Source organism: Corylus avellana, chromosome 7 (assembly GCF_965113065.1).
Source record: "Corylus avellana chromosome 7, dhCorAvel1.hap1.2, whole genome shotgun sequence".
Lineage (NCBI taxonomy): Eukaryota > Viridiplantae > Streptophyta > Magnoliopsida > Fagales > Betulaceae > Corylus > Corylus avellana.
This window is the reverse complement of record NC_142496.1, coordinates 6,585,122-6,606,285: the sequence shown is the minus strand read 5'-3', so window position 1 is coordinate 6,606,285 and position 21,164 is coordinate 6,585,122. Positions and strand designations below refer to the sequence as shown.

Below are 21,164 nucleotides of genomic sequence, written 5' to 3'. Positions count from 1 at the left end.
GCTTAATCCCAGAACACCGGCTTGCGCTCGAGCCCACCCTTCGTGGGATCGAGCGCAGCCGTTCTACACTTTGCACACACTTGCACGAGTACGCTCGAGCACACCTTCAGTGCCGCTTGAGCGTACCCCCACCACTCCACCCCATCCTCTGCGCAAGTGCGATCGAGCGCACGGTAGTGCCGCTCGAGCGCACTCGTGCAAAGGTCTCACGTGACCTTTTTTAGGTCATGACCCCCCCTTCTTTCCCTCATTTCTCCCCCCCAGCGCCGCACCCCTTCTTTCCCCCACACCACTGAATCCACCCAAGCACCCACCCCATCGCCATCAGCCACCACTTCACCACTGCCGTACCCTCTACGGCCGCCGCACAACCACACGCCACCGCCCCACCGGCCTTTCGCTGCACTTTTTCTCCCTCGCCGGCCACTTTTCTCCCTCACATTTCCCACTCTTCCCAAAATCCCCATCGTGCCCCATTTTTGTTCATTTTTTGTGGCAATAGCAGTCCGTGGGTCCACGGACTGCTATGTGTTGGGTTTTCTCTTTTTTTGCAGGGGGTTGGGCAGCCGCGTAGGGTGGTTCTCTACCACCTTCATTTTGTGGTGCACACCAAGTGTTCGAGAAAATGCCTCAACGAAGCCCAGCCATGCTTCCGACCAGTGCTTCCACATCCCGCTTTTACCCTGCTCGAGATACCACCCCATCCTAGCCGTTACCACGCCGTGGGAAGCAACGGAAGCTGATCTTGGAGACCTCCTTTGCCGTCGACACCGTTTTCCACAGTCTCCAAGCAACCAAGTGGGCAGTCAAAGAATGCAGAAGACGCGGCCTCACCGCCCTGTTCTAGCCAGTCAGCCCCGTTGCTTACGAAGGGCTGGTCCGAGAGTTTTATGCCCATCTCACCTTCGACTGTACTCAGCCGGGCATCCTTTCCTCATTGGTGGCGGGCATGGACGTAGAGTTGACACCCGACGACATTACTGCTGCGTTGCAATGTTCTCATACTTGCCTGTCAGACATTTTGGCTCGGGATGGTTCCCCTCGGTACTCAAACCTGCTGCCTGACCTTACACTGCAATTTATTGTGGATGACATTTGCCGCGGCCGTTACACCGTCGACCTCCACAACTGTACAAGCAAGGTCCTGCTGCCTTCTAGCCTGTGGTTCGTGGACTTTGTATTGCAGCAGAATGTGTGTCCCTTCAGACACAAGACTCAGAGGCGCGGCCCCTTCCTTGCGGCCCTCTACGCCTTTCAGAGAGGCTTTTGGATTTCCATCCCCCAGCTCATTTGGGATCAGATACACAAGTTTTGGGATGGGGTGATTGTGAGGCGCACTCAGGGCTCGTCTTCATGGGGACTCCCCTTCCCTTTTCTCCTCACCCATATACTTCAAACCCGAGGCATTGAGGGTACACCCGCTGATGGGCCAATCTCTGCACACCCCCAGTTTGGCCTGATCCAGTGGAACTAGAGTTATTCCCACATGCCGAGATGCCGTCGGGAGCTTGCAGCAGCTAATGGGCCTGTACACAATGAGCCAGATGTAGCTGAGCGGGTCAACAGAGCGGAAGCGGCACCGACCGTTACTATCACCATGTCACAGTATGAGTCCCTCTAGAAAGAACTGTAAGAGCTTCGATTTGAGCTTGCTACCTAGAGGGCGGAGGACAGGAGCTGGGCAGATGAACGGTTTGAAGCCCAGCAAGAACTGTTGCGCGCCATTTTAGCACGGTTGCCACCTGCTTCAGGGGCATCTTCTTCTGCGCCACAGTGACAGGTTAGGTGCCTTTCTTCCTTGCACTGTTTTATTGTTGTTTTCCACACACTGAGGACATTGTGCATTTTAAGTTGGGGGCTGTGGGCAGACATGTTAGTTCTGAGCATGCAATTAATTTTCTTATTGTGATTTGAAATTCATTGATGGGCTTAATATGACAAACACATGATCACTTGCTTAAGGAATTAAAATTGTGTTACTTTCATTTGCAGCATGTAATATTACTTGTTTCAATTTGATTTTCACATGCACACCAGTATGTAGTTTGTGGGGCATAAAATCTAGAATCAATAATGTCTGGTTTCAATATTTGGAATAAATTGGGTAACTTATTGGGAAAATGACCTTGGCATAATTTCAATTTTTTTTTTTTTTAAAAAAAAATCATTTTTAACTTTCCACCAAGTAACCGGACCTCTTGCCTCATTAAGCAGTGAGTGTTCGCGTCAAAAAGTGAGAAGTTTGGTTTGATTGAAAAAAAAAAAAGTAGCTTAGCTTTGTAGCCTTTTTGACCGAGTTAGTAAGTCCTTGGGGGTGTCTTTACACCTAATGCCCTAAAACCATCTGGTTTGGGAGTCATTGGCTTAACACTCGATAAATGGGTCAATCAGAAAGCTGAAGGGAGCTAAGTGAGTATTGATCCATGCATGATTGAGATTAGTTTTGAAATCCCTTGACTATGTGTTGAGTTCACATACACTAATTGAATTTTGTAATATCTCATAATTGCCATGATTGAAGCGAAGTTGTAATTTCCTGAAATTGTGAAGATGATGTTTGTTTTATTAAGCCTGTTAATGACTGAGAACCATGATGGTCATGAGATTGCATTCTTAGGAATTACATGGTTAGAAAATGTTTGTGGGTATCATTCCTGGAAAACCCTCACGAGACTTCACTCGTCCTCTAGGGAACTCCTAGGGGTTTAAAAGGCTTGTTGCATATGCTAAATGCAACCGTACATCCCACGAAAGCTGGATTTATCTTTTTGTTTTCAGTCTATTTTCTGTTTTGTATTGCTAAGGGACTAGCAATATGTAAGTTGGGGGGGGGGGGGTGTGATAAGCGCCGAATGTTGCACATTCAAGCCCCTTAATTTACATATGTTAATTCCGTAGCATTTTTTTGTTTGATTTTGTTTTGTTTTTGTGTTTCAGGTCTTATTTGACAAACCATTGGAAATTGGGCTTAAAAGGACAACAATTTGAGCATTCTGGATCTAGGATCGATCGCAGCACCCCTGGGATCGAGCGCACCTGCGCTCGAGCGTTTGCGGCAAGGGATCGAGCGCAATGCGCTCGTGCGCACAAAAGCTAAGCTCGAGTGCACACGGGCGAACAGTGCACGTCAAGAATCCTTTTCCAGCTTGGGCTTGGTTTTCAGTCTCCCAATTGGACTGGGAGACTGACATCCGATTTTCTGAGGATTTATAGGGTTTTAGGGTTTTCCAAATCCCTATAAATAGGGCTCTCAACATTGTAAACAGACACACCGCCTCTTAGAGCTAATATTTCAGTAAATTGTCTTTGGAGCCTAAAAGATCATGAGCAGCTAAACCCAAATTGTGGGGTATTGATGTAACCCTTTCCAAGCACAATGGTTTGATTGTATTTAATTTCTAGTTTTTCTATTTATGCATGTTGATTGTATAACTATGAGGATTGCTACAATTGATTTCTGCTCTTCATATTAAATGCAATTGTTCTTTAATTCCAATTCAATATTAGTAAAATTATTATCTTGTCTTAGAAATTATTTTACTATTATTGAACTCAAATCATTCTTATTTTCAGTGATTATAAGAATGATGGTTATACAATGGTTCTTAATTGGCATGTAATCATTAGGGTTAGATAGACCATACCTAGGAAAGACAGATCGTACTACACCCTAGTTTAGTGTAATTTAGGTAGACGATCTGTGCCGACCAAAGATGGGTTATGCTATTCCGTTGATTGCATGAATTTATTTTCATATGTTTTCTTGTTTAATTTATAACATGCATATAAAGAATTGCTAGAATTAAATATGGTTAACCATTGGTGTGCGGATCGTGGTGAAATCAATACCCTACTCTCTTTCTCATATATTTACTTCATTTATTTCCGTTTATTTTATGCACTTTAAATTCACACAAACAATTCACTCTCTTTTAATTAAGTTAACTTTGATCTTTTAATTTTGATAATTAAACCTCTGTAGTCCTTGAGGTTCGATACCCTCAATATAGCCCAGCCCTATCCTACAGGATTCGTACTATTGCGAGTGGTAATTTTTATTATTGATATTTTTGGTCACAAAAATACCACATCAGGCCTAAATATGTATCATAGCGTTGATTAGTTGGTATCCCTGAGGCTACCAAAATAGCCTCTTTGTCCTCCAAAGTAGTATTTCTACTAAAAAAGAGAGACGTTTTGTTGTTATTGAGGCGTTGACCCGATGCAGATTCATAGATTCTCAACAGATTTGTTAGGTTGTGCCATTGTGAAATGGTAACCCTACAAAAAAGAAGAGTATCATCCGCAAAGAAAATGTGGCTTATCCGGGGACCCCATTTAGAAGTTGGGACCCCCATCAAAACCCCTTCTCTATTTGCTTTCTCAATCATAGGGCTAAGGGCCTCTGCACATAAAAGAAACAAGTATGGAGAAATAGGATCTCCTTGCCTTAAACCCCTCTCTGGAATAATCTTTCCACATGGCTCACCATTCTCCACAACTGCGTATTGTACCGTAGTTACGCACATCATGATGAGCTTTATCCACCTTTGATCAAACCCCATACGTGCCATAACCGCCTCCAAAAATCTCCACTTCACCCGATTGTACGACTTGCTCATATCCAACTTCACTGCCATAAATTTATTCTTACCCTGTAAACGTGTGTGCATAGTATGGAGTGTCTCATATGCCACCAACACGTTATCTGTGATTAATCTCCCTGGGATAAAAGCACTTTGAATAGGAGATATAATAAAGGGCAGAATTTTTTTAAGTCTATTTGCAAGTACTTTGGAAATAAACTTGTAGATGACATTACAAAGGCTGATCGGTCTAAATTCAGTGACACATATAGGGTTCTTCAACTTCGGAATTAGAGCAATATTTGTCAAATTCAGAAAAGGAGGCATAATACCCAAATTTAGTGTGCTGAGAATAGCTAGACAAATATCATCACCTATGATATCCCAATTTGCTTGGAAGAAACCTGTTGGGAAACCATCGAGGCTTGGGGCCTTTAGGGGCGCCATGGAATGGAGTGCAGTCCGAATTTCCTCCTCAGAAAAAGGCTTCAATAGGGAACTATTCATTTCCTCCGAAACTCGGTGTTCCAAAGATTGTAAACATGGCTCCATATCTCCTACCCTATCAGTGGTAAATAAACCAACAAAGTAGTTTATAAAAGCCTTTTTTACCTCCTTGGGAGCTGAGTAGTGGACTCCTTCAGCATCAGTGATACTTAAGATGCGGTTTTATTTTTTGTGTAGATTGGCACATGCATGATAGAACCGGGTGTTGCGGTCTCCACTCTTGAGCCATTCGGATTTTGCCCGCTGCTGCCATTTAAGATCTTCTTTATCAAGTAAAATTTGCAATTCTGATTGGACAACATTTAATTCCTCCCAATTCCCTTCCTCTTTCCCTCCCTGTAATTCACGAAGTCCCCTCTACAAGTGGAGAATATTTTCTTGCATGGGCCCATGTTGGTTCTTTTGCCATCTCAATAAGGCATGCTGACACCTATCAATTTTTGTTTTAAATATCTCCCATCCATTTCCTTCATTAAGAGGTTGTTCCCATGCCTCTCTCAGAACGTCTTTGTAGCCTTCGTCGAGTCGCCATTTTTCCTCATATCTGAATCGGAACTGCCCCCTTCTACCTTCATTCGCCTTTGTTAGACACAACAACAAGGGGGTGTGGTCTGAGCTAGTAACCACGTCCACAATCACCTCTACTAGAGGAAATAAATTCCTCCATTCAGTATTTGCTAGCCCCCTGTCCAACCGCTCCTTTATAAAATTCATACCATCCCGACAATTCTTCCATGTAAATTTCGAACCCTTATAGCCCAAATCCGAGAGTTCACAGTGCTCTATTGTTCGTTTGAATGCAATCATTTGGCTACTCAGGCGTCCCCTTCCACCCCATTTTTCTGATTGCACCACAATCTCTTTGAAATCCCCTATACATACCCATGGGAGTGGATTTAGGCTAGCTAGATGCCTCAATAAAGCCTAAGCTTCAAGTCGTTTTGAAACTGTGATCGTAAAAATCGGTAAATTTCCACGGCTCATCTCCCTCCGAAATTTTAACCAAACCATTAATATGGTGTTGGCTAAAATTTGGATTTCCACATGAGTCTCGTCTCCCCAAAGTAAGGCTAGCCCCCCACCTCGTCCCACACAATTGACAACGAACATGCTGGAAAAACCTAACTTGAGTCGAATAAACTCCATTTTAATTCTCCGTAACTTTGTCTCCATTAAGAAGACCATAGAGGGTTTCTTATTCATCACCAAATGGTGAAGTTCTCGAACTGTTCGAAGGTTCCCAAGCCCTCGGCAGTTCCAGCTTAGAATCTTCATTGCGGTCGGCTGGGTTGCACCGCAGCCGCCGCCATCCCCGAACCGTTGATTATTTCTGCTCTTCTATTCAGTTTTCATTCTTTTGAAGCTAGATTAGTTATTAAAATGTCTCCCCGTACGTCCCTTTTTTTGCATGGGCCAGACGCTTGATGAAGAAAAGTTCCTTTTTCTCCCTCCGGAGCCTTTCGCTTCCATGTTATCCTTGATGTCCCAGTTTTTCCCGTAGCTCATTTTTCCATTTGAGTAGCTTGCATTGAACATTCCAAATCAGATATCATGGGTCTTAAGAATGACAGTCTTGGGCTCTTAATTGGGCCACCTTCTCCCACAGAATCTGATCCCCCCTTCTTGTTCTCCGGTGTAAGCCTATTACTAGGCAAATTAACCAAAGTAGCTTCAAATTAGAAAGAGGACTTTTGGCCATTATCTGTTCCCACATGATCTTTTCCTTTGGAGTGACGGCGAGAATCACTCCCTATATTGAGGGAATTTCCAGCTGTTGCGCATCCATCCAAAAATTCCTCATTTGACTTTCTCCTGCCCTTATTTAGCAGAGTTTTGGGAGATGTTCATATTGGAACGTAATCCATACGCATTTCCCTTGGATATTGATTTTCCTACCTCTTGGAAGAGGTTTTGACAGATCAAGGAGAATTTTACACGTAAAAATTCGCCCCAACCGATCCCGTTCGCATCCGTATCCACCATCTCCACTGCACCAACCGTTTCACCAATCCTACGTCCAATAGCTTGCCCCATACAACCCAACGGCAAACCAATCATTCGCACCCAGAAAGCCGCATTTTCAAATGTGTATTTGGAAGGAGGGATAGTTCCATCGAAATCTTCCACTAGGAATAGATTTCCTTCAAAAACCCACGGTCTTCCGTCCAAAACTCGCTCCTTGTCCTGCATATTTGTGAATTCAATCAAGAATAAGTTATCTCCAAGGACTTTGAAAGACATATTTCCATATAGTTTCCACCACTGCTTAAGAGTAGTCTGGATAGTCTCTTTGCTTACCATCCGATTTGCTACCAGTTTTGCCACAATGCATGGTTTCCCATATGACACCACATCCTGAAATTCCCCAATGGGAATCAGGATTTCCGCTTCTTCATCCTCCGTGAATGAAATATTTTCCATTAGATCTGGCATATTGTCCACCATTCTTGTGAAAATATTGCAGTCACAACTTTACTTTCACAGTCGTATACGGCTGGAAATACTATTCCTTCTCCTCTAAGAGTTGCCTAGAGAGAAAACTTCCAATTCCCTTGTCAAGATTATTACTAATATTATCACATGCTTTCAATTGCAGAGATTGATGGGTCCAACACTTAACGTAGCCTTATTTTCTTTTATTTCTTATTCTTTGTTGTTATTCAATTTTTCTTGTTCAAAATGGTGTTCAAAGTTTGTAATATGCACACTATAATTCGGGCAGTAATGTATCCAGAGAATAAAATTGATATATTCCCTTCACAAAACTTATTATATAAGTAGGAGGCAATATTTATTTAAGAGACAAGTTCATATTCACCTTACTGTCTAAAGTTCAGCAATTTTTTATAAGGGTGTCAACTTGGTCTTGGTTCTCGGGTTTTGGCCAAAACAGAGGACTGGAACTAGGGTACCCCAGTTCTTGATTTTGGGTAACCGGAACCAAGTCCCGGTTAACTGGGGTCCCGGTTACCAGCCGGTTCCGGTCTGTACCCGGTCTAGTAACTAGTTTTTTAAGAAAATTGTTTTTTTTTTTTAACCGATTTAATATATATATACACACCTGATTCCAGTTTCTCGGTTATAAACGGGTGCCAAAAACCGGGAGCGGAATTGGGGTCTCTGGTTTTTGGTTTTTTGCAATTGGAACCGAAATCAGCTCTCCGGTTTTCCGGATTTCGATTTCTCGGTTTCCCGGTTCTGGTTTCGGTTTTGACACCCCTAATTTTTTATATAGATTTTATGCTTTGCTTTCTTTATTTTCAAATTTCTTATATATTTGTTTTCTAACAATTCCTAGATTATATTCTACATTTTTTCAACGGGACTTTCAACTATGAATTCTACCTTCTACCATGACTTCTCTAAATGTTATACTACATCATCTTTCCAAACTAACTACAAACTCTAGAAGGAGAAAGTGGAGTTTTTGCTAACAACATCAAAGGTCTATTATGTGCTCAACACGCCCTATTTTGTCGTACTTGTTGAAAGAGCCACCTGAACAAATTGATGTTAACTTCAAGTGGGAGAAAGACAACTACACATGCGATGAGACTATCCTCAATACCGTCACCAATCATTTGTTTGATATGTATGTACCAAAGAAGTATGCAAGGGAGATATGGGAGGCGCTGAAGAACAAATACAAAATTGAGGATTCTAGCAACAAGAGTTATGTGGGAAGTAATTATTTTGATTTTTAAAATGGTGGATAATAAGCCTATTTTGAATCAGGTTCATGAGATTTAACTTACTCTCCAACAATTGAATTTTGAAGGCATTCCAATTGATGAAAAACTTCAAGTGGGTGCTATTATTGTCAAATTCACACCTACATAGAAAAACTACTATGAATCACTAAAGAGGAAGTGTAATGATCTGACTCTCGAAAGTCTTCAAAGACAACTTCAAATTAAAGAAGAGTCAAGGATTCGAGACAAACTCGAATAAAGTGTTGAGATAAACAAGCCTGCTCATATTGTTGAAATAGACAACAGAAAAGGAAAGAAGCCTAAAAATGAAGTTGTTAGTCCTGGCAAAATTGGTCCAAAGAAAAAGAGTGATTTCAAAAAAAAAAGGAGGGGGGGGGGGGGGGGGGGGGCAATTCATCAAGGACTGTAGGATTCTGAAGAATAAAAAACAAGCCAACAATGTTGAAAAACTTTGTTGCTATTGTTTTCAAAGTGAATATGGTAGTCAATGCTTTTGGTTGGTGAGTTGACACTTGTGCAACTCAACACATTTATGATGATAAGAATCTCTTCAAGAAGTATGAAAATGTTAGAGATAGGATGAAACACTACATGGGAAATTCAACTACCATCAAAGTAGTTGGGAAAGACATTGTTGAGTTGAAGTTTACTTTTGACAAAATAGTTACTAGACTTGATGTATTTCATGTACTAGAAAGTTGGAAGAATCTGGTTTTTGGCGGTCTTTTGTCCAAATATTGTTGTAAGTGTAACACCCAAAGAAAGTTTTTTCTATAGATCTGCTCTCGTGAGCGATCTATGAGGAAAATGATGTAGTTTCCCGACCGTTTTGGGTCGATGAGAAGTAGATCTAGTCTTTTCAGGAGCAGATCTGTGCTTTTATAGCTGTTTTTCTGTTGGGGCTGTGTTTTCTCTGTTTTTTGTTGTTTGTATTTTTGTTTGAATAAAGATTGTCTAGACCTTTGGGTTGGGTTGTGAATGTGATTTGTTTTCAGAGCGAGGAAGATGAGCTACCTATGCATTGAGTTGAGTCTGTTTGGAACAGATCTCGTGTTACAACTGAAATGTAGTCATAGGTTAGCAGATATTGATGTCATAGATATGTCTTGAATGTTTAATTTTTATGTAAGCATCTATAATTTGTAACATCGTAGCTTCAACTATGATTTTTCAGAGCTTTTTGCTCTGTGATGTAAGAGCGTGTTATGCTCGTGATCCTTCTTCAATGAGACTGGAATTTTTTTCAAAATAATAATAATTATTATAATATCTAAAACAACAAAAATACTAGAACAACTAAAAAGCATAAAAAATCTCGGTGTCCAACCCATCAACAAATCTTAATCAATATTATCAATTAGTATAGACCAAATCTCAAATAGGTTGCCAAAGTCTAAGATAAGCAAATCTACTAATTCATCAAAGGGTTGCCATAAAACTGAGAGTACTCCCAAAGAAAACTCAAAAAGGTATCATGAAGTGGGTCATCGAAATTATGTTATAACTCTCCACTTAAAATTGGGTCCAACTCCTCAAAGATCAACTTAGTGAAGCAGTCCAAAGTTGACCTCTTTTTCAGGCCCCCAATATCCATCTTCAAATGGCTTAACGACTATAAAACACGATTTTTTTACTAGTGGAAAAGATAATGTGTAAATCCAAGACTAGTAAGTAAGGATAAATAGAATTACAAATGATCATATTTATGAACTCAACTTGAATAAAATGGTCATTTAACTTCTCAAACATTAATATGCATTGTTCATCAGTTATAAAACATGTGTATGTAGTATATATAAGATAATCAAGTGAACATATCATAGTGTACTCTATATGGTCTATCCAAGCGTTTAATCATTTGCTTGGTAGAATTGACATTGTCCTGAGAAATTTGTAGTACAAACACATGTGCTCTAATGTTGCCGCATACTGTCATCGTTAGTGGCCTGACTGAATTTAAATATCGGGTGATTCACACCACTAATGATGTCTTCGTTGTGACCACCAATCAAACATGGTTGTGCTAATTACCTATAAAACCATTGGATCAAAGGCCGAACAAGAAATATAAATCTCTTGACCATAGTGATTAACCCGTATAGTAGTAGCTCATAGCTTTCATCTATACATGAAGCACCATGTCATACGATGCAATTAACATTGCCTTTTACATGCATGCATTTACAAAATCACATTTTATATAATTCATTTTTCATCTCATATTTTCATAAAAATAGAGTTCACATTGTTTTAAAAGAGATTTCATGTGATTTATAAATATGCACGTTTATCATATAATGTAATAATGTTATGAAGTAATTTGAAATAACAAGTATTTATGTAGTTTACTCATCGGGGTGCAAGGCTCCTCAAAATAAACTTCTAGAGACTCACCACACTCAAAATCTGTGAAAGAATCACTAATTAGATCTTAATCTAAGCTAAAACTTCATAAATCTTAATCTAAAGGCAAAATGGTAATGTTGACTGACAGATGAATGTTCATTTGTTAGGTTGATCAATGGATGCCAATCGTTCGGCTAAGCCACCAAACATTTGATTATTGGGCAAAAACTTCCATCTAAAAATCAAACCAAACTAACTTATTTTAGGACTATCTCAAACCCTATATCATAACACTGTCCTAATAGAAAACACAACGTTTAAAATATCCAGGATTATGAAATCATACCTAAACTTCAATCTAGGGCAAACAATTTTTGATAAAACTCCATAACGTTTTAAATATCCATGATTATGAAATTAAAAGGGTCAGGTTGAGGAGTCTAACCCATTTAATTAAATGGGTATGGTTAGGGTTGACCTATATAATCTTATACTCATGCCTCGGACACGACTTGAACCTAACACGTGACGTATTGGCTAGCAGTTTTTGACATAACCTGCGAACCTAAGGCAAAATTAAAGGGTTAGAGTTGAGAGGTTTGACCCGTTTAATTAAATTGGTCGGGTTAGAGTTGACCTATATAGTCTTATACCCATACCTTGATAAGATCCGAACCCGACACGTGAACACGAATTGTCACCCCTATTTCAAGCCATCACTAAACAAACCATAAATTCATGTCTAAGCACAAAGATTTATTGTCATACCTCGAGACATAAGGTAGTCATCACTAAGTAACCAAGTATCACAAGATAAACATAATCCATAATCTTCAAACTCCAAAAATCTTAAACTCTTTATAATAAACCATAATAAATCTTAAACCTATTAAACTTTATGTAAAATCACAATTAAAATCTAATACGGTAATACAATAACAACAAAAATCTTTCAACAACCTCAATATTCACAACATCTTACAAATATATTAAAACCCTAAATATCATAACAACAATATTAATAACAACTTCAAAACCGCACATCATAACTCCAAAAACATCAACAACACACATTTATAAACCTCACCAAAACATCAAAGCATCAACAAACCAACTCATTAAACTTAAATGCAAAACTAAATCATATAGGGAAATAGTCTACCTTTTGTAGTTCCTCCTTCTCCAAGCTCTTCTCTTGCTCTCTCTCTTTAAACTCTCTTTCTCTTTGATCTCTAGTTGAACGAAGGGGGAAAAAGGAATTTTCCCTTCAAGTTTTCATGTTTTAAATCCAATTCCATTGAATGACATCACACATACTTAAACTTTTTAAATATTAGGCCTCATTTGGTTTGCGAAATGTCTAGTCCATTGAAAAATGATTAGCTACTACTGGGAATAGAAGAGTGTGGAATAGATTAGCTATTCATATTCATTTGTTTGGTTGTAACGCTGGAATAGACTAGCTAATCATATTCCTTCGTTTGGTACAATGCAATATGTTGGTGAATGGAATCATATTGTGATCAAATTTCCTAAAATACCCTTATAATACAAATACAATTTATATTATTAAGAACTTTCATTCTTTTTTTTTTTTAAAAAAAAAAATTATTTTTTAAACATAAACAACTTTACTATAATTTCTTTTTCTTTTTTGTTTTTAATTATGTCAGGTATGTGTCCTTTTTTTTTTTTTTTGCAATTACGCTACAAAATTATTTATATAAAAAAAATATAGTTGGAGAAAATAGAATCAAGCTCAATCTTGAAATAAAAAAAGTATAGTTGGAGAATGTACAGAGAATCAAAAGAAATAAAAAAAACAGAATAATAAAAAAAGAAAAAAAAAAAAAAAACTGAGAAACGGTACAAAAAAGGGAGAGGGCATAGAGAAAAAAAAATCGTTTGCTCTTGCAGAAAAACTGTACCAGAAGAATCAAAGAGAAAATAGAAATAGAGATAAAAAAAAAAGAGAAAGAACGAAATATAGAGATGGAGAAAAGAGAAACGAAGATATATATATATATATAGAGAGAGAGAGAGAGAGAGAGAGAGAAATATAGAAGAATCAGAGAGAGAACGAAATTTCATTCCACAAGTGGGGTTTTTTTTTGTAATTTACACAATTAATTTAATCGTACAGGAAAGGATTAGCTAAGCCACTCATTTTTGAGTGACTTAGCTAACCCTGTGTGTATGAGATTAGTAGTTTCATGGGAATAGACTATTCCCAGGAATAGAGTGTTACCAAATAAAGGACTAGCTATACCTAATGTTAGCTAGTCCAATCCAAGGGTCTATTCCGCAAACCAAACGAGACCTTATTGTCCAACTATAATACCCTACTGATCAAGCATTTAAGTGCCCATTGCACTCTATTGATCTATTTACACCATAATTCCTCTCTATTTTTATTACATTATATATTTTTCTCCAAATTTTTATTTTCCTTTTGTACTTATCTTGAGTAGGGTGCTACATTAATAGTATTACAATTATATGGTAGATATTGATGTAATTAAAATTAGTGTTTAATTTGAAAGTAATGTCAAATTTAGCTCACATGCATGTTTTTTGAACTTGAGTTCCAAAGTTTGAAAAGCCTAGCTAGAAGGTGTTAATATGTTTTTTTTTTTTTTTTTTTTTAAATTTTAAAAAAAAAAAAATAAAAAAAAACATATTAACACCTTCTAGTTTTTAAAAAAGAAAGTTAAAAAAGTGTTATGATGTAATGACTTAGGGAAAAATGTTAATGAGAGCATCTCCAGCAGCTTAGCTAAAAAACTAATATTAGTTATATTTAGCTATTATTACTCTTTTTTTAGCTCCAACAAAGTAGTTTGCCATTAGTTAGAATAGCTACATTGCTACAGTGAATAGCAATTTGGAACTATTCACTATAGTACACTAGATAAATAAAATATTGCTTATTTTTTTCTTTTGTTTATTGTTTCTTTATTTCACCTATTTCACCAAACATTTTTTATTTCTTTTGAACACCTCTTCATATTTGCTATGTCTCTCTCTCAAACACAAAATTTCTTCACACAAAATTTATCTCTCTCGCTCACAAAATTTCTTTACACAGTTGGATTAAAAAATTGAATGCAGAAAAAATTTATTTCACGGAAACACACGGATGGAAACAAATCAATTGCAGTTGGATGAAAAAATTTATTTATGTTATTAATTTTAAGAATTAGTACCTGCATGTAGGATAAATGTTCCTCATATGTGTTTATTTTTGTTTTTATGAATGATTTCTATATATGTGTTTGTTTTTTCCTTTAATTTAATAAAAAAAGAATGAGAAATAATATTTTAAAGTAAGTAGAGAATGAAATAGAGAATCTGTTGGAGTGTGTAGTAAAAAAACAATAGCTAAAGTAAAGAATTTGTACTTTTTCACTAGGTAAAATACATAATGCTACTGGAGATGCTATGATATAAAATGACTTGTCAATTTGAAATTTTCTTAATATCTCATATAAAGCTTAGTTTCAACTAATAACTACGCAATGTGAGACTGTATATAATTAGGTAATCTGAGACTTAGTACTCATAACCATCTTTATAAATTACTTATTCTATATGGGTTACTACTCATTGTCCCAATATGGACTAGAGTGTGACATTTTTTTTTTTTTTTTGGGGGGGGGGGGAGGGGGGGGGGGGGGGGGTTGTGTGTTTAAGGATGTTTTGTATTAAAATTTTTTGTCATGTTTTTATTTTATTTTAAGAAAATAAAAAATTTTAACAAACAAAGCCTGAATTTTCTTAAGATAATTAGTCAATCCATCAACTATTTTCATACAACAATTTTTTTTTGACGAATAAGAATTTCATTTAAACATTTTCCTAGAAAAAATTGACAACTGACTTTTTAATTAACTGTACTTTTAGAATTTTCACAGTACAGGAAGAAAAGTTTCAGGCAACTTATTTTTTTATTATGGAGCAAGCGCCAAAATACCATCTAATCCTTGTCGCTATGAGCCCTACAAGTTTCTAGTCAATTTTTTTTTTTTTTTTAAAAAAAAACGTGGCAATTCTGTCATCCTTAATTTAATGTCGGTTTGATTTATCGATTTTATAGTGTGGAGTATAAAAAAAAAAAATAGCAATTTTAAAGCATATTTAATAAAAAATATAGGGTAAAGTCTACTTAACCCTCTTAAACTACCACCCCAATGACAATCTACTCCTCAAACTATCAATTATGATAACTTACCCCTCAACTACTAAAACAATGACAATGTACCATCAATACTAACAAAATGACGAAATTACTCTAGAATTTTCAATAAGACAAAAATACCATTAAAATTTGAAAAAAATTTAAATTTTAGTATTTTTGTTTTTATTTTAATAAGGGTAATTTTGTCATTTTATTAAAATTGGGGGTACATTGTCATTATTTTGGTAGTTTGTGGGGTAAATTGTCGCAATTGATAGTTTGAGGGTAAATTGTCATTGGGGTAGTAGTTTGAGGGGGTTAAATGGACTTTATCTAAAAATATAATTCTTAAAAATACAGTTTACCTATTTTTCGACTTTTAAAATATGTGCAAAATGTACTTTTAATAATCTATTAACTCCTTTTAGGATACCCGAAAATTTCGTAACTTGATACTTGACCCGGTAATTATTTGGAACCCATGTTTGATGTGGATCTGGGCGGACTTGTCCCTCTTCTCGTAAGGCCCAAATTAAACTATCCCACTTCACTTTCTCCCCAAAAGTATGATCCCTCATGTCTTTATAAGACTTTTTTTTTTTTTTTTTTTTTTTTTTTATTCTCTTATTTTTCTACGTTTATTAGGACAATCGACAACCAAATGTCGTATAGCATTTTTATCTGACAGTGAAAATTAGTCTTTAAAACAGTATTTGTAACCACAACATTCTAGTTGTATAATCGTTTACTAAATAAAAAGTTGCATGTACACCAAAAACGAACAAAGCAGAAGGTGACGTCAACGGACACCTTCGCAGCGAGGCGGGGACCGCTGGTCGTAACGTGCACGTACAGCACGCAATTCTGTCACTTTAGTCTCCTCTTTCTCCTCCAACATTTTCTGTATGGTTCCTGAGAAAAAGATAAGATCGAGTAGAAGAACAAGTCTACCATGCATATCTTCCTTTTTGTTTTCTTCATTTGTTTCTTTCTTTTTTTTAACCTAATAATTCACATAACAAACTTTGATGTATTGAATTGTACAAGAGTGGTCCAGATTAAGATATCAACGCAAGCAGCTTGCGTAGCCGCCCCGAAACATTCATGATCTCATCACTATGGCCGGCCCTTACATTAATTGAGTCGGGTAGAGTGGGGTTTTACTCAACACTAGTGTCCCCCGTCTATATATATATATATATCCATTTTGTTTTCTGAGCATGGGGTCGGGTTTATCTACTACCCACCAAAAAATTACATATATATATATGAAAAAAATTCATTTTACCCCCCTGAAATTTTAGGAGTTTTTTAATTTGAACCCCAAAATTTAAAAATTGGTAATGTACCCCATAATATTTCAAAATTTTCAATTTAAACCTTTCGTTACTAATTTTTGTCAAATTGGACTGAAATCTATAAAATTATGATATTACCCTCAGGCTTTTTTTTTTTTTTTTTTTTTTTTTTTAATTTCTGTCAAATTTAACGAAATTTTGTAACAGAATGTTTAAATTAAAAATTTTTGAAACATTAGAGGAGTACATTGCCAATTTTTAAACTTTAGAGTTCAAATTGAAAAACCCTTGAAACTTCAGGGGGTAAAGTGAATTTTTCCTTATATATATAAAATGGACCCATCTATATCAATATAGATGGGTCTAATTATGTTTCTAATTATCGATATAAAAAATGTTTGAGGAAACTTCACTTTAGTTCCCTGAACTTCCACCCGATTTTACAAATTTCCTGAACTTTCAAATCTCTCACTTTGGACACATGAACTTTGAATTGCTCTCAATTAGGACATTTCCGTCAATTTTAGCCGTTAAAATTACAAAAAAAAAGACCAAAATATCCCTAATTTTCATTTTTTAAAAAATAAAAAAACGTTTTGGAAGTTGAAATTTTATACAAAAGTCAGGGGTATAAACGTCATGTAATGTTTAAAATCTGACGGAAGGGGTCCACATTGAGAGAAATTCAAAGTTCAAGGGTCCAAAGTGAGAGATTTGAAAGTTCAGGAGGGGTTTGTAAAATCGAGTGAAAGTTCAGGAGGCCAAAGTAAAGTTTTCCCAAAATGTTTCTAATTATGTTTAGTCCAAACATCGTCCCCGCTAATGCATTTTTAATTTATGTTTTATGTTTTATTTTTAATTTTTGTAATGTCAATAGGGGTTGCCGCTATTGACCCCTCATCAGCGGCGACTCTGGGTGTTGTCGCTGTTTTCCACTCAATAGCGGTGATATTAGGCCGACGCTAATTGAATCTTATTAGCGGTGACATGAAAGTCGTCGCTGATGAGGGTTCATTAGTGGAGACTTTTGAAAGTCGCCGCTAATGAGTGTCAATAGCGGCGACTTTTGTCGTTGCTATTTATGTTGCTGCTAAAATACTAATTTTATTTTATTTTTTTGTTTTTTTAATTTTATTTTATTTTTTATATTTAGTAGCAACTATTAGCGGCGACTTTCAGATTGACTGAAAGTCGCCGCTAATTGTTTGGTCGCTAAAGACCATATTTCTTGTAAGGATCTAGCCCTAATTGGTGATGACCCATTGATATATATATACACAACCCACATATCTAAACACTAAACCCTAGATAATTATTTCTTAATTAATAAGCTCGATCCATTAATGTTAACCAAAGATTGTAATACAAGAAACCTGTTTTATTCTATCTGGAATATCAGATAGGGACTCCTGACTTTCCTACATGCACCCTCAAATTTTATTAGATTCTAGAACTATTTTAACATCATGAGGAGGGATATAATAATGGGTTTCTTTGTACTTATATTAATGTACTATTAAGTTATCATCTCCAACAAATGTTACTTCCATGGAACATGCTAATTAAAATACTCAATTTGTGCCACCTCTAGTGCCCTCTAGCTTATGCTTTGACACACAAGTTTTAATTGTCTATAAGGGTTGTCAATTAAAATGTTTTAAGAACAAATTATTTTTTTGGTGTACAAAAAATTAGTGGCAGCAATAACAATGGCAGTGACGATGATGGTGGATGGCGACTTCTAGTAGTGAATTTAATTTGACGACAGGCAGCGGCGGCAGCAAAGAATAAACTGTGAGAGAAAGTGAGTACGAGGAGGTTAAGAACTGTGGGTTGAGAACGAGATCAAACTTCAAACTTGAAAAATTGTTTACAAAAATAATAAAAAATAAAAGAAAAGAAAACCATTTTTGGTTGTATAAAACAACGAAAAACAAAAAAGACATTGGGTCGAAACAAACAGAGCTTAAAGCTATAATTCTCATATGATAAGACTGATATACAATTAATTCAGTTAAATTTATAAAATTTGGGATTAATTATTGAGTAATGATTACGCAAGAATAATATTTTATTTAAAAGAATGGCATGAAATTCTCAAAAATGGAAACCTACAGTTGGAAATGGAAGGTCAGAAGCGAAGGGGTTGGTAGGAGCAACCAACACACTCACACTCACACCCCACCACATATCAACAACAGAGCACAGAACATGGGAAAACCACCAGTCCAAGTCAAATGTAAAGTGAAATATATCTAACCTTCTAAAATTAATATTAACCCCTCTATTTCTTTCTATTTCTCTTCCAAGCCCCTTCTCTTTTTTGTTTGTACAGGTATAGGGCTTAATTTGGTCTCTCTCCCTTTTGTGCATGCTTTCCTCCATATCCCTCAGATTTTCTTCACACCCAATATCTCTCCATGAGGAAGCCTTGCTGTGAGAAGGAAGAGACCAATAAAGGAGCTTGGTCCCTTGAAGAAGACCAGAAACTCATTCACCATATCCAAAAGCACGGCGAAGGTTGCTGGCGTTCTCTTCCTATGGCTGCCGGTGTGTTTTGTTTTTCCCTCTCTCTCTCTCTCTCTCTCTCTCTCTCATGCTTGCATGCCTGCAAGCTCTTCAAACGTTGTTTTCTTTCTTTCTTTCTTTCATGACAATAAGAGATTTTATTATTTTTAAATAATTAGGATAAATATGGTTAGGAGTAATTGATGATGTTTTTGTTTTTGTTTTTGTTAATGATGATTAGGGTTGCGCCGATGTGGGAAAAGTTGCCGGCTGAGGTGGATAAATTATCTGAGGCCAGACCTGAAGCGCGGCAACTTTGGAGAAGACGAAGAGGATTTAATCATCAGGCTTCATGCTCTCCTCGGGAACCGGTCTGATGTCTTATTTTTTTGTCTTTTATTTTTATTTTTATTTTCTAAAAAGTTTATCCCCCAAAAAAAAAAAAAAACAACAACAAGAAAAAGAAAAGGGGGTGATTTTCTTTTCCAGCCGTACGTGTGGAAAAGGTTTCACTGACATGTTGTACGTACGTTTCATTGTTATCAATTACCTTATATATATTATTTTTCAGATAAAAAAAATTATGTGAATTTTGTGGAAATTTTAACAAATTTATTGTGTGTATATATGTATATATATATAGGTGGTCACTGATAGCCGGAAGGTTGCCGGGAAGGACAGACAACGAGGTAAAGAATTACTGGAATTCTCATATAAAGAAAAAGTTAATAAAGATGGGAAAAGATCCTAAGAAACCCCATCAGCTGGGAGGCCCTGGAAAATCATTTTTAACCAAAAACCAGCCACCTAAGCTTCTCAACTTCCACTGCCATGGCTGCCATGACAATCAGAGCAACAAAACCTGTCTCCCAGACTTGAATCTTGATCTCACTCTATCCACTCCTCCTCCTGCAAGTAGTGTTCTGGTGGAAGAGAGGCAACTCAACCATATGAACTGAAAGTTCCTGGTGATCTCTCCATCTTTTCTAGTACTATATATATATATATATATATAGTTAACAGGTACTGCTTGGCTTCATGGCTCTGGTTTTCCAAGGTTGTGGTGTTACATATATCAAAGTATACCTACCTATATCGTCGGAGTAATGCTACATATTCATCTCTTATCATATTTTTATATGTTACTGAGCTAATATGACAATGTTTATTGGCCGTTGAATCAGTTTTCATTAAAAAGAAAAAAAAAAAAAGAGAGAAAATTCAAAGGCTGATGGGCACTGTCACTTTAGAACAGTTGTATGAGAATGAGATGAGAGATGGGTATTTTGAATTACTTGTGTCCTAATTAGATAATCTCTTGGTGCAATTCAAGAGAGTAGCTAGAAATAACATCCAACTTTATCTCCCATATTTTTACGGTGGAGGAGTTATATATATCATGCTGGTGTGTGATATTATTATGTTTGAAAAGAGAGAGGGGTTTTTTTTTTCTTCTTCTTTTCTGTGTTTCTATGGCATTTCTACTTTTATATGTGTAAAATGTCATGAATACATATATGTATTTGACTCTAATATTTGCTGTAAAGCTAATTATTAAAAGTGAAGTTGTAGACTGAGCTCTAAATTTGCATATTTTATTTATTAATTATGTCACACACCTTTATGATTGTAGAAATATTTGGTTGAATTTGAGCTGCAAAGTTTGAAAACACACTGATTTATTAGAATCGACTTTAATCGACTTTAATTCAAAAGCATTGGAAAAATGAATGAATTTCTATAAAGGAAATGGTTTGAATTCCAAACATAATGTAGAAAGAAAATAAATAGGTTGAAAGTAAAAAAAGTTGGATGGGAAGGAGAATGACGTTTAAACTTTCTCGGAAAAAAAGATTACATTCTATATTCTTTTTTCTGTTGATTGTAAATATTTAGTAAATATTTTCATTTATAAAAATGTTTTACAAAGTTGATTCTAATTAATTCATAAATTCTATGCCACTGTAAAGAAAAGAAGGGTACTCCTTCCTTCTATCTTTTGATATCTTCAAATAAAAACCTTCCAAGC

General features: G+C 36.4%; 1 protein-coding gene across 1 annotated transcript; it reads left to right on the top strand.

Moving 5' to 3' along the window:
* The first annotated feature begins 18,933 nt into the window (after positions 1-18,933).
* Positions 18,934-20,712, top strand: LOC132184217 (myb-related protein 308). Its single transcript, XM_059597763.2, has 3 exons — positions 18,934-19,177; positions 19,377-19,506; positions 19,779-20,712. The coding sequence occupies exons 1-3, from the start codon at positions 19,048-19,050 to the stop codon at positions 20,092-20,094; spliced, it is 576 nt and encodes a 191-aa protein (XP_059453746.2). The 5' UTR covers positions 18,934-19,047; the 3' UTR covers positions 20,095-20,712.
* The last annotated feature ends 452 nt before the right edge of the window (positions 20,713-21,164 follow it).